At 47.6% G+C, this 15,713-nt stretch overlaps 1 protein-coding gene across 4 annotated transcripts in view; it reads left to right on the forward strand.

Annotated features, from left to right (window-relative positions):
- DIS3L2 (DIS3 like 3'-5' exoribonuclease 2) overlaps positions 1–15,713 on the forward strand; it is a 176,975-nt gene that overhangs the window by 129,402 nt on the left and 31,860 nt on the right. For all 4 annotated transcript variants that reach the window (XM_086843961.1, XM_086843962.1, XM_086843964.1 and 1 more), the window contains exon 15: positions 10,216–10,295. In XM_086843961.1, coding sequence (XP_086700087.1) covers positions 10,216–10,295 — 80 coding nt within the window. The remainder of the gene's footprint in view (positions 1–10,215; positions 10,296–15,713) is intronic.

The raw sequence follows: 15,713 nt of genomic DNA on the forward strand, positions 1-15,713 counted from the left end.
TGGCACACAGCCGACCTGTGCCCAGGGAGGAGGGTGCCAGCACTGCCATGGTGGGACGTGGAGCGGTGTTCTGTGGCATGCAGCCTCAGGAGAAGATGCTCTGCAGCTGAGTGCTCTGAGTGTGTATGGCAGATGTCCTCCCATCCCCATGTTGTAACAGTGTCAGCTGGAAAAGGTTTGACCAAGGACACGTCACAGCTGCCTGCAGCCCTGGCAGGTTGTAACATACTGCAGGAAAGTCCAGGTTGTCCCCAGAGACTGAGCAAAGCTTGAGTCAGCAGCACTAGATCTGGACTTCAGGACTGGCAGGTATTTTACAGCAGCACCCCAAGGGATGGGAGAGAACAGTGTGTCTGACAAACTGAGATCAGCGTGGTGTAATCAGGGTATTCTGCTCTTCACAGTCCCAGTTTAATGGGTTTCAGATATAACTAAACTTAGAAATATTGTTGTGATTGCTCTTGTTACCTGGTAGAGCTCTTACTGTGTCAGCACAGGGGCTGTTCATGTTTTAATGGGTTTATCTCTTGTATGGAGGGTATTACAAGCTTTCATCTGTCTTCCAGTGAGACTCTATGGAAATCCCTCCAGGCATGAGGCAGTACCTGGGCACTGAATTAATCTGTGCTCCTGGATTCTCACAGCTCCATTAGTAGCTTAGCAGGGGAAGCAGTTTGCATTAACAAACTTAAGAAAATAGGATTTGCTGTGTTTGATCTGCCCTCCTTGCATCCTCCCAATAGCAATGACGAAGACTGGGCACATTATGGGAAGGCACAAAATATCATAGGAAGGACACAAAATAGACTGATTTGTAAAACATGTAGCAGCATCCTCCAGGGCTATTGGGTTGGGGGAAAGCTGTGTTGTAGTCAGGTTCAGTAAAAGACACCAAACCTTTCTTCCTCCTGCCACATACCCAGACACATCTGCACCCACAGCTCTTACCTTGCCTTTCCTTGTGACTTGAGCCATTTGAAGACAGCACAGTGTCACATCCTCCTCCAGGTAACCACTGCCATCTGCTCTCTTGCTGGTGTGAGGCTGGGGCAGCTCTCAGAGACCATACAGTGCTTTGGGAAGAGCTGTTTTTCCCCTCACTTTTCATCCATTGTTGCTGGTGTTCTTGATCTGTTTTCCATTAAAGACACTGCCTGTGGGGCACCACTGTGTTTCCCTTGTGGTGCTGTGTGCCTTAGCAGAGCTGTGCATCCATCAGGGGCTGGATCTGACCTCTCTTTGGGAGCTGCTGACTTCTGCAACGGGGTTCTCTACTGGCCATGGGCTCTTGCAAATCAGCAGGGCCAAGCATGAAGTTAAACTTCAGGCTGCTTAAACCTGGGGTCAGTAAGTTAAGACCTGTTTTCAGGTACAGCTGTCAAGAGTCTGAAATAATAGCAGGTTATTACTTGGTTATTATTTGGGATAATAACCTGTTATCTAATAACAGCATACCAAGCAGTGAGTTTAGAGAGGGTTTCTACTTGGTTGTGTTACTTTTCATCTAAAGCAAATGTGGAACACATCTCCTGCTTTTCTTTCAAGCTCTCACATACCATTTTGGGCCAGAAAATGCCTTAGAGATCTCTTTCTGATCAGGCTTTGTTTTTCTCTGTCAGATCACGATGGCATACACATGGACTTCCACACCACCCAACCTATGACAAAGCTGGTGTTGGTCCCACAGACCCCTCAGGTCCTGGCTGTGACTGACCAATGAGCCACAGGTGCCATGGCTGCACAGAAATGCTCTTTCTTTGGCTGCTGGCACTGGTCAGCTTAGGGGAAATTTTATGTCAGCTGAACCCCCAAAGTTCCTCTCCTTGTTAATGGTGAGGAATATTTCCTTTTTTTTTCATGTGGTTGCTTTAACTCATTTGGTTGGTCTGTTTGCTCCAGGATTTTCAGAGCAGTGGACTTATTTGCTGCTCTGCCAGCCCCTGGTGGATGAACCAGAGATTCTGAGGCCCAGGATCTGGGTCATTCCTGGGTATCAGTGGGTGCTGCTGGTGTCATTCTCTCCTTCTCTAGGCTTTGCACCAACTGCAGGTGCCTGTGGGCTTTGGAACTGTAGTGTCAGCAGCTCCATTTCCCACCTCTCTTCTCATGCAGCAGATCCAGGCATTGCCTCTTCATGTTCACGCCAGCTACAGCGCCCTGTGCTGTTTCCTGGCCTCTGGCTGTTGGGCTCTGATCTCTCCTAGGCAATTTTAACCCTCTGGTAAGTACATAAGATCTGAGTGCTGCCCTCCAGCCATCAACTTCTTCATGGACAGAAAAATTTCACTTGCCATCAACTCTTAATTGTTTGAGAAGGGGCAGTCTTACCTCCCCAGGAGTCTCTGGGGTTGTTTAAAATTCTTGATTGCAATCTACCTTCTTACTAGGGTCTTGATCCTCTCTCAAACTCCTGCTTTCCCAAGTGAATTTCCATATCTCTCAAGTAAAGAAGAGACCATTGGGGCTGGGCAGGATGAAATTGCTCCCATTAACTGTTTCCTGCTAAGCCTGTAGACATCATCAGCTTTCAGAATGCAAGAATTTTCTGCAGCCCAAAATCTCTTGTCTCAATGGAGGCTGGCAAAGCCCAGCTTGTGAGTTTTGAGCTTTGCACAAAGTGAAATCAGTGAAACTGTATTTTAAAATGTGGATGGGACTGGGAGACACAACAGAGCTGGAAATGCTTTAAGGAGAGGCTGGGAGACAAGCTCTGAGTAACAGAAAATGAAACAGCCAAGCAGTGAAACTTGGCATGTGTCTTGTTAATGTCACATTTTTTTTAATATGGCATTTCCTAGGGATGTTTTGCTTCTATTTCCAAGTTGGTGTATGTGTAGAAAATACTTTTAACTTCATTGACAGTTCCCTAGTGGTCTAGGGCATGCAGTGCAGTGTCACAATTTGTTAGCTTCTGAAGAAGATATTGTTAATCCACAAATTTAAACTCTTCACAATTGTATAATCTGTATTTTAGTTTTGTGGTTTCCTAATCCTGCATGTAGAGAATGAGCTCATCCAGTTTATAAAATGAACGGAAGAATTCAGCTCTTCTTTCTAAATAAATCTGGATCCATTTCTTTGTGGATTGCGTCTGAAACCTCTGATGCAAGCGTGAATGATTAAAAATAAACTCATTTGCAGTTTATATTTTTGCCAAGTGGTGAAAGTTGTCTTGTGCCCTATCTTTCTAGAGAGACTCTTCAACTTTGACTTGCAGCTGTCACATAAAAGCCAAGGGTGTGATTCCAGCTTGTCATTTTGGTGACAGCATCTGCCTGTCTGTGCAAAGGTTCCAGCCACAGTTCTTCCTGGCTTTGTTCTGCTGGCTGAATACCCACAGCAGAGGTTTTGGGGCCACTAGCCATCAATAGGACAGCCCTCTTATGTTCCAGGGAATATGTGCTGGTGACTACACTTCTGTAACAGGGAGACCCCCTCACTGCATCCCAGGGCTGATGTTTGGAGAGCAGGAGCTGTTGCAGCCTGTGGGCTAATTCAGTAATAGCTTATTGTGGCTTTCCCAGGCTGGGAACCTTTGGGTTTCCAGATTAATTTAAGAGGGAAGAGCTATCTTTTCTCTTCCATCTGCCATGTCAGGAATTCACTGGCTTTTCCCACGTTTTATGCAGCTGTATAATGCAGGCAGCAGTTAAGTAAATGATGAGATTTTATAATTAAAGTAAGCAGAGGGATTCAGACCAGAGTAATACCCCAAATGTGTTTCAGCTCCTAGTCCTAGGCTGGATTGGGGTTTGATTTGACATTGTCCTTAGCCACATGCATGGATCTTGTAGCCTGTTACAGGAGGCAGTTTGCTGGCTAATGTACTGAGGGCATGGGGCAGCAGGGACAGATCCAGGAACCTCCTAGAGAATTTAAACCTTCCCCTGGTAATTGTGCTCTTAGGGATGGGGAGAAGGAGCCTCACAGAGGAGGCAGTAGGTGTGATGTACCACTTTCAGACCAATTCATGACTTCCAACCAGTAGCAACAGCAGTCCCATAATCAGGTGCTGTGATTGGCCAAACATTTGCTGTCTACAAAGCCAAAACCCAGTGTGAGAGGTAACTTGTTGAGCTGGTAGCAAGTTTCCTTGTCTTTCCTCTTTTTTCCACTGTAGGACTTTTGGTTTGTCCTTTATTACCCCCATCCTGTCCTTACCACATGTTCTTCATCCACTACTCAGGGTCTTTCTCCAGCAATTTTGAGCTGCAGCACAAATAGAAAAGCTCATGGAAGAAGTGCTTTGGTCTCCAGAGCAGCTCCTTTAAGTGAAAACGCAGCTGTGAGGTTTGCAGCCTGTGCTGCTGTAAGGGCTCATCCAGCCGGCACAGCCAGCACCGCTGCAGAGCTTCCAGCACGCAGGAATTGGGAAATCCATTGTGAACAAGATTGAGTTTGATGGCCTGCGTGGAAGCAGATGGATGTATTTTTAAGGGATGAGGTGCCAGAAAACTCTGTGATTACGTTACTGGAGCATGGCTCGTTTTTTGTGGTTTTAAAAGTGAGTGTCAGGACTTCAGGACTATTTCTTTTTCGGGTCAAAACCGAAGTTTGGGCGGGGCATAAAAACCTGCTTGATGACTAAGTTTATTCTTAAAAAGCTTTCTAGAGCTTGCTGGAGAGGGGAGCCTTTATTCCATTTTGTCCACTGGAGCAGATACCAGTCTTTTTGGACTTCCACGCAAATGGGGTTAAAACTGATTAAGTGCCCAGAGTAAAAAGAAGCCCTGCCTTTCAGGAGACTGTTTTCAGTGTGATCTTTAGATCCAGTTCCCTGGTTTTTGTCTCAGAAGCTCGCATTCTGCCTTGCCTCCTTGCCCTGGGTGAACTCTTTCTGCTTGAATACCCCCCACATCAGTGGAATTACCTTGACCAGCTCCAACCGAGGCTGCCCTTACATCGCCCTACAACTGGGACAGCTCAAATCTGTGACCTGGTTCCTCGGCTGAACCGATAATACCTCTCTGACACAGTGCATGTGTAAAGAAAACTTTTCATCTCATGTCAAAGGTTTGATGCTCAGAGCCAAGGCTGGGAACAGAGGATCCAAGCCAAGCTATTTACTTAAGGGACATGCAGAATTTGCCCAGTCAGGTCAATATAGGGACTGGCAGCGTTTCAGCAGCCAGAAGAGTGCCACTCATGCTCTTTCTATGTTGGAGCTACCAGGCTTTATCACATGACCGAGCCCTTAACTGCTGTAGGTCTAAAACATTCTTTAAAATGAGGATGGCTACTGGCTGTACTGAAACCCAGGCAAGTCTGGAGATCCATAACAATGTGAATTACTGTTCACTCTTTCTGAAAACCTCTTTTTAGCCCTGGTGGAAGAAGCCTCAAGATGTAGGGAGCTTCCCCGGCACACCCACCAAGGCCTGTCTGCCTGAGCAGGGCATGGGGCACAGAGCTGCCAGTGCACTGAGGGGCAGCTGCTGCTTCTGCTTCACTGGTGTCTCATATCTGTGCACTGGTTTAGTGTCTGCTCACCTCTGCTGAGGGTGGGGTGGGAGCTTTGGGTGCAGATGAAGCATGTCAGTGTCTGGCAGATGGGGGAATAAGGAGCATCCTGCTGTCAGCCAGCTGCATCCTCTGCTGGATTTAAGGATGTAGGAATAGAGAGTGGGAGTATGCTACTAATCCAAATAGTGGAGTAATTGTACAAACAAGTGTTATGTTCACACAGCCCTCAGTACTGTGGGCCCAGGAGATGACTTTCCTTGAGGTGGCTTTCCTCAAGGAGGTGGCATTATCTTCACCTTGAGCTTGCAGTACATGCCACCAAACCTCACCAAGGATCTGTGAAGGCTTCTGTGTGCTGTGAGTACATTCTCTTGCTCCATTTACCAGTCACAGGATAGTGTGCTCACACCTGCTTGGTGCCTTAAATGAGATACTCCCATCCGTGGAGTCAACAGCATCCTGCCCATCAAACAACCTGCCCCAACCCCTTGGAATTTCAGTGCTCTGCTCCTCTTCTCTTTCAGTGTATTGCAGTTGTGTCTGGTGATGAGTGAGCCTATCCATCACCGTATCCAAAGAGATCCAGATTACTCCTTTTGACAGCTCTTATTCACACTCTTCCCTGTGTCTCTGATGTTTCAATTATTGATGGGGCTCTCCTGGTAGGCAGCACTCTGTTCTCAGCATGGCTGCGTTCCAGCTCCCGTTCCCATTGACTTCATGCACACACCATGCCGGACGCTTCTTTATGTGCAGAGCCACTGAAGTGGAAAGGGATCTTTATTACCATGTCAGCTCCAGGGCTACACAACCGATGGGGGCAGTGCAAGCCAAATCACACCGCAGTTCAGCACTGGGAAATTTCCTCTCCCCCTCCTCTCCCAGGGAAGCCCAGCAGAGTCTTGTAAGATTAAATGACTTCATATATTTAATGGTGAAGATCCCTTGGTGAACCTCATTTGTGATGGAGGTCACCCTGCACTTGCATTTCTCTAAGAAACTTCAGTCCCCCATTGCCCCTGCAAGTATAAAGTGGAGCATTTTTGGGAGCAATGCCTTTCCCTGTGCTGTGGTATTAGCTAGTTCACTGGCTTTACAGCGAGCTCCTTCTGACAAGGAACACTGACACACACAGAAAGGAGCTTCAAAGCAGCAGTGTGGTGTTTTAGCAATATTGCCAAATTGGTTAAGAGTTAAAGCTGTGCCAGAGGGGTGATTGCAAAAGGCTGCTAGTTTTGTAGGGCTTTGTGTATGCAGGAGGTTCTGGATGTCTCGTGACATTGCTGCAGCAGAAGTCAGATAGAAGAATGATGAAGTGGTTGATCAGCTCCTGACATCTGTCCCAGCCTTGCCCTGCAGTCTTCTGCGGTTCCGAAGTAGCCAGAGGTTTTGTGTGTAGTGAATGAATGCAGAAGGAAAGGGCATCTGCTGGAGAAGATAGGACCAGAGAGAAACAGTGCTGTAGGGCTGCAGAGAGCTGGGAAAGGACACTTGGATTCTGTTTTTGGAAGTCTGTGACAGCAGGCACTTCATAGATTAGCTTTAGCATGAGAGAAAAAATCTGTACTGACCGACGTTCCAAAGCACTGAGGTGCTGGGAAGCATGAGTGCCTTTGCAGTGAGCAGGGCAGTGCAGAAGTGAGAGGCTGGTCAGTGGAGCCCTCCTGAGGCTTCAGTGCCAGAGAGGACCCAACTGGAAGGTGTTGAGTGGGTGTGGACAACCTTGATAAGCTTAGTAGGAAGCTTACAGTCTGCATTCCCAGTGTTCTCCTTCACAGCTAGTCCTTCCCTAGCTGCCTTACCTGCTCTCTTTCCACCTGAGATGAGTTTTGTCTGAGAGCTTTGTGCTACAGAGGCCAGATGCTACCAAAGGAGCAAAGGCAGCTGGACAGTTGCTGGTGGCTGCACAGTCAGAGCTTGACTGTTCGTTTGGGGTCTGTAAGGACTCCTGGTGACAAGCACAGGTCCCCTCTTCGCCCTCCTGGCTGACCATGCAGTCCATCAGCAGGGCAGATCGACAGAAGAGCATGGGTTGTGAATCAGTGACAGCACAGCTGCTTTGAGCTTTGGTTGCTGGGACAGACTTTAGTTACACATCTCTCTGTGTGACAGCCTGACCCTGACCTTTCTCTTAGCATGGTCCTCTGTCACAGTGGGTGATGGCAACATCCTCTTGCCTGACAGTGTTGACTCAGATGGTCAAGCCATGTATAGTCTCCATCATCTAGGCCTTGCTAGCACTGGTAGGTGATGCAGAGATGGCTGAGCCTGCCAAGCAGGGTGTGTTTTATTTGTCTGGAATACCATGAGCAGACAAAGAAGGATTAAAATAACAGAAAGATGAAAACCTGTTCTCTTTGGGAACTGTAATCATTCCTTTTGGGGATAGGCAGGTTCCATGGGACCTCATTGCCCCAGATAGTGGAAAGGACACCTTCCCATACCTGATTGCCCCAAGGCTTTCACTGGCATCCTGTCAAAACAAGGCTATTTTCCTTTCTACTCTTGAGCTGTGCTGGGCACCCAGAGCCCAGGTGAGCTATAACCAGAGATGCTCAGTTACTACAGCCCTAAAGCCCACTTAGCTGAGAGCTGCAAACAAGAGGTTCAGGCATTCCTGAGTTTGTTCTGATCAAAATTATTGTTGAAAGTTGCCAAAGCCACAGTTTTGCCAAATTTTGCACTTTCTTTTGTGCTTTACCTCCACTGATTCTGTGGTACAGTGCCTTTTCCACAAAGAAAAGGATCTGATGGATCTGTGTCTGCGATAGTTTCTGTCCCTTTGGCCTCAGAGGTGCTTCCTGATATTCTAGCAGGAAAGCTTTGGAAAACCTGGCCCAGAAAAAGATGTTTTTAAGCAGTTCCTCCTTCAGTTCCCCAGACCAGGGCAGCTCATGTGGAAGGACTCTGCTTACAGAGCACATATGGCTGGCAGGGTGATTGCTTGGCTCCCTTGGGGAGGTTCCTTTGTTTCTTGCTGACCTCCTGCTCCCATGTGGTGGCTGCCATGTGCCATCATAGCACCTGGAGAGGCTGGATCCAGGCTTCATGGATCTTGGCCAGAAGAAGCATCCCCAGCCAGCCCTGTAGTCCTGCCATGGACACTGCTCTCCAAAGTGGATCTGAGTGATCTGCTAAGCTGGTGCAAGGTCAGGGCTTGCAAGAAGGGGAGCTGTGGAGAGTGTTAAGAGGTCACTGTCTTGACAGTGGTATGAAGTGTGATATGTGTAACATGGACACTCCTGTTCTGTGGTGTTGCAGGAGCTTGTGTTTCAGAATGGTTTACACTGGTAGGGTCATAGAAGTCAAGGGAGCTCAGCTGAATTCGGCCTCAGCCTGGTACCTGGTTCTTAACTCTGTATTCAAGGTGGTGAATTTTTCAGTGATTTCATGGCATGCAGTTTTATTTGGTCAGTAAGTGCACAGCGTATGACTTTGCTCCTCTTTAGGGAAGGGAGAATCAGTGCATCATCTAGTGATTCAGCAGACAAGGTTTCTTTACAGCCTGCAGGAGAAAGATGTTTTAATTCTGCATTCATTCCTGAGTAAGCCATTAATTTGAGTTAGCATTGGAGCCCAGAGGAGAGGAGTCTGTGATCAAATGCAGTGGCTCAACACTGCTCTCTCCTCCTCTCCTTGCTTGAAAAGGTCGGGCTCATCATAACAAACCTCCTTTGACTTTTAGCCCTTGTCATGATCTTCCCAGACCATTTCAAGAGTACTGCACAATCCAGCAGAGCCCTGCTGATAGTAATCTCTGTGACCCTGAAAATATGCATGAAAACTGACAGCTACCTCCTCTAAAGGATGCTGCCCCTTATACCCTCCCTGCTGGCTCCTGGTCAGGGTCTGCAGTTCTTTAGCTGAGCCCAGGGGCTGTACCTCATGGCTGTGAGAGCTGGTAGGACACTGACCTGGGGGCCAGCAGCCTTCCCCAGGGTAATGAGGAGCTGCTTGGATGTGCAGGGCTGTTGCAGAATTCAGGTCTGTGCTGTTTTCTAGGCAGTTCAGTGTATAAAATCACTGAAGACATTTTCAGCAAAAAAGTCTCCCCACAGAACCATTCTGTTGCTTGTTGAAAGAGGATTAATTTTTCCCCCTTAATAAAACAAGCCATATTTGAAATCCAAAAACCTTTGCTGAATGCCTTCTTGGAGCTGCAACGAAAGCAGCTTCCAGGTCCCATCGTAGCCTGCTGCCGGAGGCGGATCCAAACTGCAAACCCTTCTAACAGCTCTTTAATAACTCTGCACAGAAGGAAAAATCTGTCACCTTTCCCTCTGTGGTTTCTCCTCTGTTCTAATGCACTGGAGGAACGAGATGGAGCCGGGAAAGTTTTCAGAGAAAGACTCGTGGGAACTCCAGCTGCCGATGGAGAAACTCATTTCTTTAGTGTCTGAGGGGAACCGCAATCGCTTTGGTGAAGGGTGGTGTGTGTGGGTGGGTTTGGAGGGGTGAGCTGTTACGACCCGTGCATTTCAGAGGAACCACGAACACTTTATAGTAACAAAGGGTGGAAAAAGCAAGAGGTTTCTGCAATGCATGTGACTTTTCCCTGAGGTTTGGAACCCCACAGTATGTTCCAGGCCATGGTGTTTGCGTGTCAGCCTTGGTGAGTTAAGCTCTCTCCCACAAGCCTTGCTTGAAGTTGCTGTAATGACTGAGACCCTAAAATGTTGCTTTTTTTTTTTTCTCTCTCTCTCTCTCTCTCTCTCTCTTTTCATTGTCCCACACCCCTTCTCCTCTGTGCAGATGAAGCTCTCGTTTACCTTGGACCAGGAGAGTGGGATGCCTCAGGGCTGTTATATCTATCAGTACCGGGACAGCAACAAGTAAGTCCTGTGGAAGATTACACACAGCAAACAAGGGAAGGTGCAGTGAAAGGAGACTGCCCTGCCTTCTGAGAAAAGGATCACAACTGCTTGTACAACTTAAAAGTAGATTAAAGAAGGCTTCAGGCTTGACCTGAAACTGGGAACTGCTTATGTAAAGGCCAGATTATTTAAAATGCACAAGGCCCTGCAGCCCCCTTTTTTTTTTTCCCCTCTAGCTTTTAAAAGCTGCTTTTATTTGTGTAAAAGGCCTGCTCTAGGACAGGCTATGCCCAGGGGTGTTTGCAACTCACACTCTGCACTGTTGGTGCTTAAGTGACTCTGGGAGCATGGCCTGGGGAAAAGCAGCCAAAGGCTGCAGAGTACCTGAAAGCAGAGCCCTCACCTGTGCTTAGCTAGACCCACACAGCAGCCCATTCACTCTGCTAAAGCTCATACACGGGTTCACTGAGTGGCCTTTGTGGTACCCTAGCCCCAGTGAAGCCACGTGCTCTGTTTTTGTAAGATACTATATGATATTCAAGCTTTGGATGTGTTTGGAGCACAGAGTCCTCTTTTTCTAGGTATTCTGCCTATTTTTACTAGCTGCTGTAGTGAATTGGCACCCAAAATGTTTTTATTTCAAATCACATTCTCATTATCAAATTGACAGCAGCAGCAGAGTTCAGGATATTTCTGTGTTTGCCCTGAATACCAGCATGTCATAAATCCATGGCCTGTTACTCCACCCATGTAGTTCTGCCTCTTGCCAGTTATTCAAGTTAACCTAAAAAATGAGAGTATATGAAATTGTCAATGAACAGAACAGTCTGTAATTAGATCTGCTCAGAAATGCCAGCAAGAGCAGTCCCAGCAAGGAAGAGGGACATCTGCAAATGCACAGAGCAGTGTCTTAGCTGTGAAATCTTAATATTTAAACAAGAAGAGAGATCATTTGTGGCAGACCCCTTCCTGCCTGAGGGTGGGTGATTAGCACATGATACATGGTCCCATCCCAAGTATTCCAGCCCCAGAGCCTTGTATGAGCAGAGTTGGTACCTCCAGCACCACCAAGCTCACAGGGCAACGTGCAGCTCAGTGCCAAAGCATAAAATCAACAAGGGAAGAGCATTTGTTTTTGAGAGTTTTAAAGGCAGTGGCACACAATGGACAGCGAGGAAAAGAAACCCCCCAGACCCGCTGGGCTTTGTTAAGGATGTTTATAGACCAGTGTTTCTAATTGTGTGGTGTATATCTCAAAAATCAGCAGCTGTGGTTTTTCTGCCACAGACCCTCCTCTCCTCGGGCTCCAGTGGGTGTTTTCTGCCATTGTTTGAGGAAACTCCAGGGACATGAGTAGAGCTATTTTGTTTAAGTGCTAAGGCCAGTAGCAATTCCTCTTGGAAACTTTGCTGTTAGCTGTGAGAGGCCCAGTGTGTGACAAAGTAGCTGTGTTATGTTAACAGCTGTTGATTGAGAAGATGTATGTCTGTGTCTTGCATTTCTGGCAAGCATGGGAGCTGAGCCACCCTGGCCCATGCCAGCCAGGATCATGGCTTGAAAAAATCCTTTGTGGGCAGGATGAGTGGAATTGCAAGTAAATCCAGACTTCGTGTGTGTCTGACAGATCCAAACTGCAATTACACCTCCATTCAGGCTCCTGTACATTGTATTTCATAGCTTGCTTGACCAACCTGGGGAGACTAGGATCCCATTTCCCAGGGAGAGCCTTGTTAGGTTTGCACACATGCTTATCCCCCTGAACCCCGTGTGTGTAGCCCAGCACTTCCAGTGCTTGGCTGGTGAACTGAAGCGTGAAGGTCTGTGCTAGGGCTGACGCATTCTTGCAGGTAAAATGCCCTTGAGCTAAACATGTGCCTGGTTCTGGTTGTACCCTGGATGATTTTGGAGGAGCTCATGTGTGCTGCAGCTTTGTTAGCAACAAGAAATTTAAATTCTGGTGTTGGGGAGCACCAGACGTGGCTCCTGCTCAGCCAAGCAGACACTGTTCTTCTCAAGCACTGTGCCTGTCACAGGGTTAACCTGATGTCCGTGCAGTAACATGGCATTTGTCACCATAGTTTTTCCTTATAGTCATTTTCCAGGAGTTGCAGGGCTTGTGTTCTCCCAAGTGTAGTCAGGCTTTGACAGTACCCATAAGGACTCAGGGGGTAAGAATTCTTCTACCTCCTAAAGATGTAGCCAGAATCTAAAGCAACATAACCTTGGTGTCTACATTGTATTTTGAAACCATTTATAGCCCAGAGAAGAAATACTGGTGAAACACTGCAAGTTTATGCGTGGGAAGGACTGGAAATGTGCACCCCAGAGCCCAGTGTCCTCAGCAAAGCATCAGACCTGGGACCTGCTCCAGGGAAAGACTTACAGCAGGCATGCAGGTGTGTGAAGCTCTTGAGCAGCACCATTAACAGGAGGAAACTAAGGTGATTCTGGTTGGCAGAAACCCGTCTGACCTGGGGAGTGCACTCAATGCCCCAGAGATCTGCACATGCCAGGCTGTGCATGCCAAGGCTTGGTGTCACCCTGGTGACTAAAGGAATGTCCCTTCCCCTGCAAGTGGCAAATGCTGTTCCAAGCTGCAGCCAGACGGGGCCACCGGAGAACAGCGGATATTGGTCTCTCACGTGGAGAACAAAGGACTGCAGCATTGCTGAAACTGTAATTACCGGAGCAATTAATATTTCTATTGCTTAGGCTGGAAGTGCAAGTACTATGCAGGCTCGTACAAGGGCAATCAATTGGAATTTGTTCCCTTTAAGATGATAAAAACCTTCCAAGGAAACGTTGCTGGTCCTGTCAGCTTTCAGTTGCCTGCCTGTCTGCAGGAGCATTCACTGGCACAGCACTCGCCTGCTCCACCCTTGCACCCTGTGTGCCAAACACTTCAGGTGGACTGGGCTTAACAGAACCTTGGAAATCTTGGAAGTTTTGGATGGGGAGCAGAAGATGGCTGAGCAGCCAGCTGCTTGCCCTGCTCTTCCAACCCTTGCTCTAATAGATAGGTATCCAGTGCACTTGATAGTCCCAGTGGCATCCTGGAGCTGTATGGAGGAAGGGGGCTGTCACTGTCCCTGCAGTCACAGGGGTGAGACCACAGGGGACATCACTTCTCCTCTTCCTCCTGCTCAGACCTAGGCATTTTCATCCCCTGGGCTGCCTTCCCAGCCTGCCAGCCCTTCCTGGCCCCAGAGGAAGTGGCTTGACCTGAGAGAAATAAGCAGTGTGCTTTCTCATTTTTAAGCCATGTTGTTTAAATTCTCCCTAATGGACATCAGTCAGTGTAATGGACAGAGCCCCAGGCCGGTGCTCTGGGCTCTGTGGGACGCTGTCCTGTGAGGGGAGCACTGTGCTGTGACACAGACTGTGACAGGTGCTGGGTGACACTTGGAACAGGAGCATACTGTCAACCTTCAGATGGTCCTAGAGCAGTGACATCAAGGAGGGGACAGATGTCCTGTCAGGTGTTGACACAGCACATGTCAGGTGTTGACAGTGGGACTGGCTTTCTTTCACTGCTGCTTGACACAGGCTGGGTTTCTCTGATCTTGCACAGAATCCGGTTACAAAACCTAGCCTGGCAGTAAAAGACCATCAAGTTCATTCACATCCACCATGGCTCATGAATCCTGTCTTAAAACACGCACTCACCAAGTCCCTGCTCCAGGAATGTGATATGGGCTGTGCGGAGGAAGCACCAGCTGCCCACTCTGAAGCCAGCCTGCCTGACATGACTGGTCCTGCCCCTGTGGGCAGCAAGAAGGATGAGATCCATAAAGGATCATCATGAAAGACTTCTTCCAGCTTGTGTGCAGGAAGAACCAAAGCCAATTCAAGATCCCCCAGAAGAAATTAATTGCAAGAAGTCCAGTGTCTTTTGGCTGTATCCAAGAAACAGAAAATGTAGTCTGTTCTCTGCACTCACCATCACTATCCAGATGCTTCTCTGGAGACCTCCTAGGCTCTGCCCACCTATCCATAGGAAGCCTGACTCTTCATATGCCTTTGTCTTCCCTCCCAAGTCTCTCTCTAATTACTGCCACCTTTCGCAGATGGTGCTCAGGGTCTCTTCCATCCCAGACCCACCAGGGTAGGATTAATCCCTGTCAAGCATGACACTTTCTTGTCCCCAGTTAGTACTTCTCCCTCAGTGTCCAGCTCCCTGGTTTTCCTGCTCCCTCAGTGTCCAGCTTTTGGTCTGTTTTTGTCTTCCCACATCCCAGATTCCACCTTTGCTGATAGACCAGCTTGCAGCTCACCAATGAATTTAATTTTAATTCTGTGCTGCAGCTGCAGTTTGTGTCAGGATTGTGAATTTGCAATGGGGGCTTTCATGTTCTCTTCAGAGTAATTTTGAAACCCAGAGGAGCAGCATCTTGCATGGAAGCACTTAGAGACCTCTTACAAAAGCAGCGTTGGAGTATTGATCACTTTCTCTCTGGGGACCCAGAGTGCTGCAGATCGAGCTGCTGTGCAGTGTAGCCACTTGCGGGCAGCACCACACAACTCTTCAGAATGAGAAGTGAAAAACAGCTCCAGTTGAAAGGAAAAGTGGTGCCCCCTTTTATATAGAGATCAATGATGTCTGGTACATTGGATTATCACTTAAAACACCAGGACTTCAAATGCCAGGGTGCATGCACTCCTGATGCTGACAGGCTCATGATACATAATGCTGTTTGGGTTACCAAGTGAGCTTCTCTGTGCAATCTTTTCATAAGGTGAATGTAATATCTGTGGTGATGTACCCAATGTTACATCAAGAGAGCCAACCTATAATTATGCTGGAATTGTTTGAACTGGTTATTTGTCACTAACACATTAGCTCACTCCATTTATTGCTCCCATTCAGGACTGCAGCAGTTTTGGTGTAAACAGAGTTTGGGTGGAGTTTTGGGAGGGTTTGTTTTTCTGAAAAAGAGCAAAGCAGAATTGTTTGGAGTTTATTCTTTTTTGCTAGAAGAGCTGTTAACTGGTAGTGTTAGGAAGAAAATATTTTAAGCAGCTGACACAGCTGTTGATTTGTTTTCAGAGATACTTACCAGGTGTACAGCTCATGTGTTGGACTTTAGCATGGACGTGGTTGTTCTGCAATGAGCTGGCGGGTTTACCTAGGTGATTTGTAAGGTGTTTTGTTCCTTTTGAGAAACTGAGGCTTGCAGAGTGGGCTGTTTGCACAAGGAGCTGCTGCACAGCTCACACAGTCCCTGGGTGCCTGACTTGTCTTATTACATGGTTGTTTCATGGTACACATCCCAGCGAAGCAGCACTGCTTCTGTTGGTATAAAGGAACTCCCCTGATGGCATCTGATTTCCCAGTTAGTGATCATGCTCTGCCCCACTCCAACCTACAAGGCCAGGGAAAATCTCTGAAAGTGGCATGATCTTCTCCTGTTTATCTTGTCTGGTAGACTGGAATTT

This window comes from Cyanistes caeruleus, chromosome 10, assembly GCF_971803275.1.
Source record: "Cyanistes caeruleus chromosome 10, bCyaCae1.hap1.1, whole genome shotgun sequence".
Lineage (NCBI taxonomy): Eukaryota > Metazoa > Chordata > Aves > Passeriformes > Paridae > Cyanistes > Cyanistes caeruleus.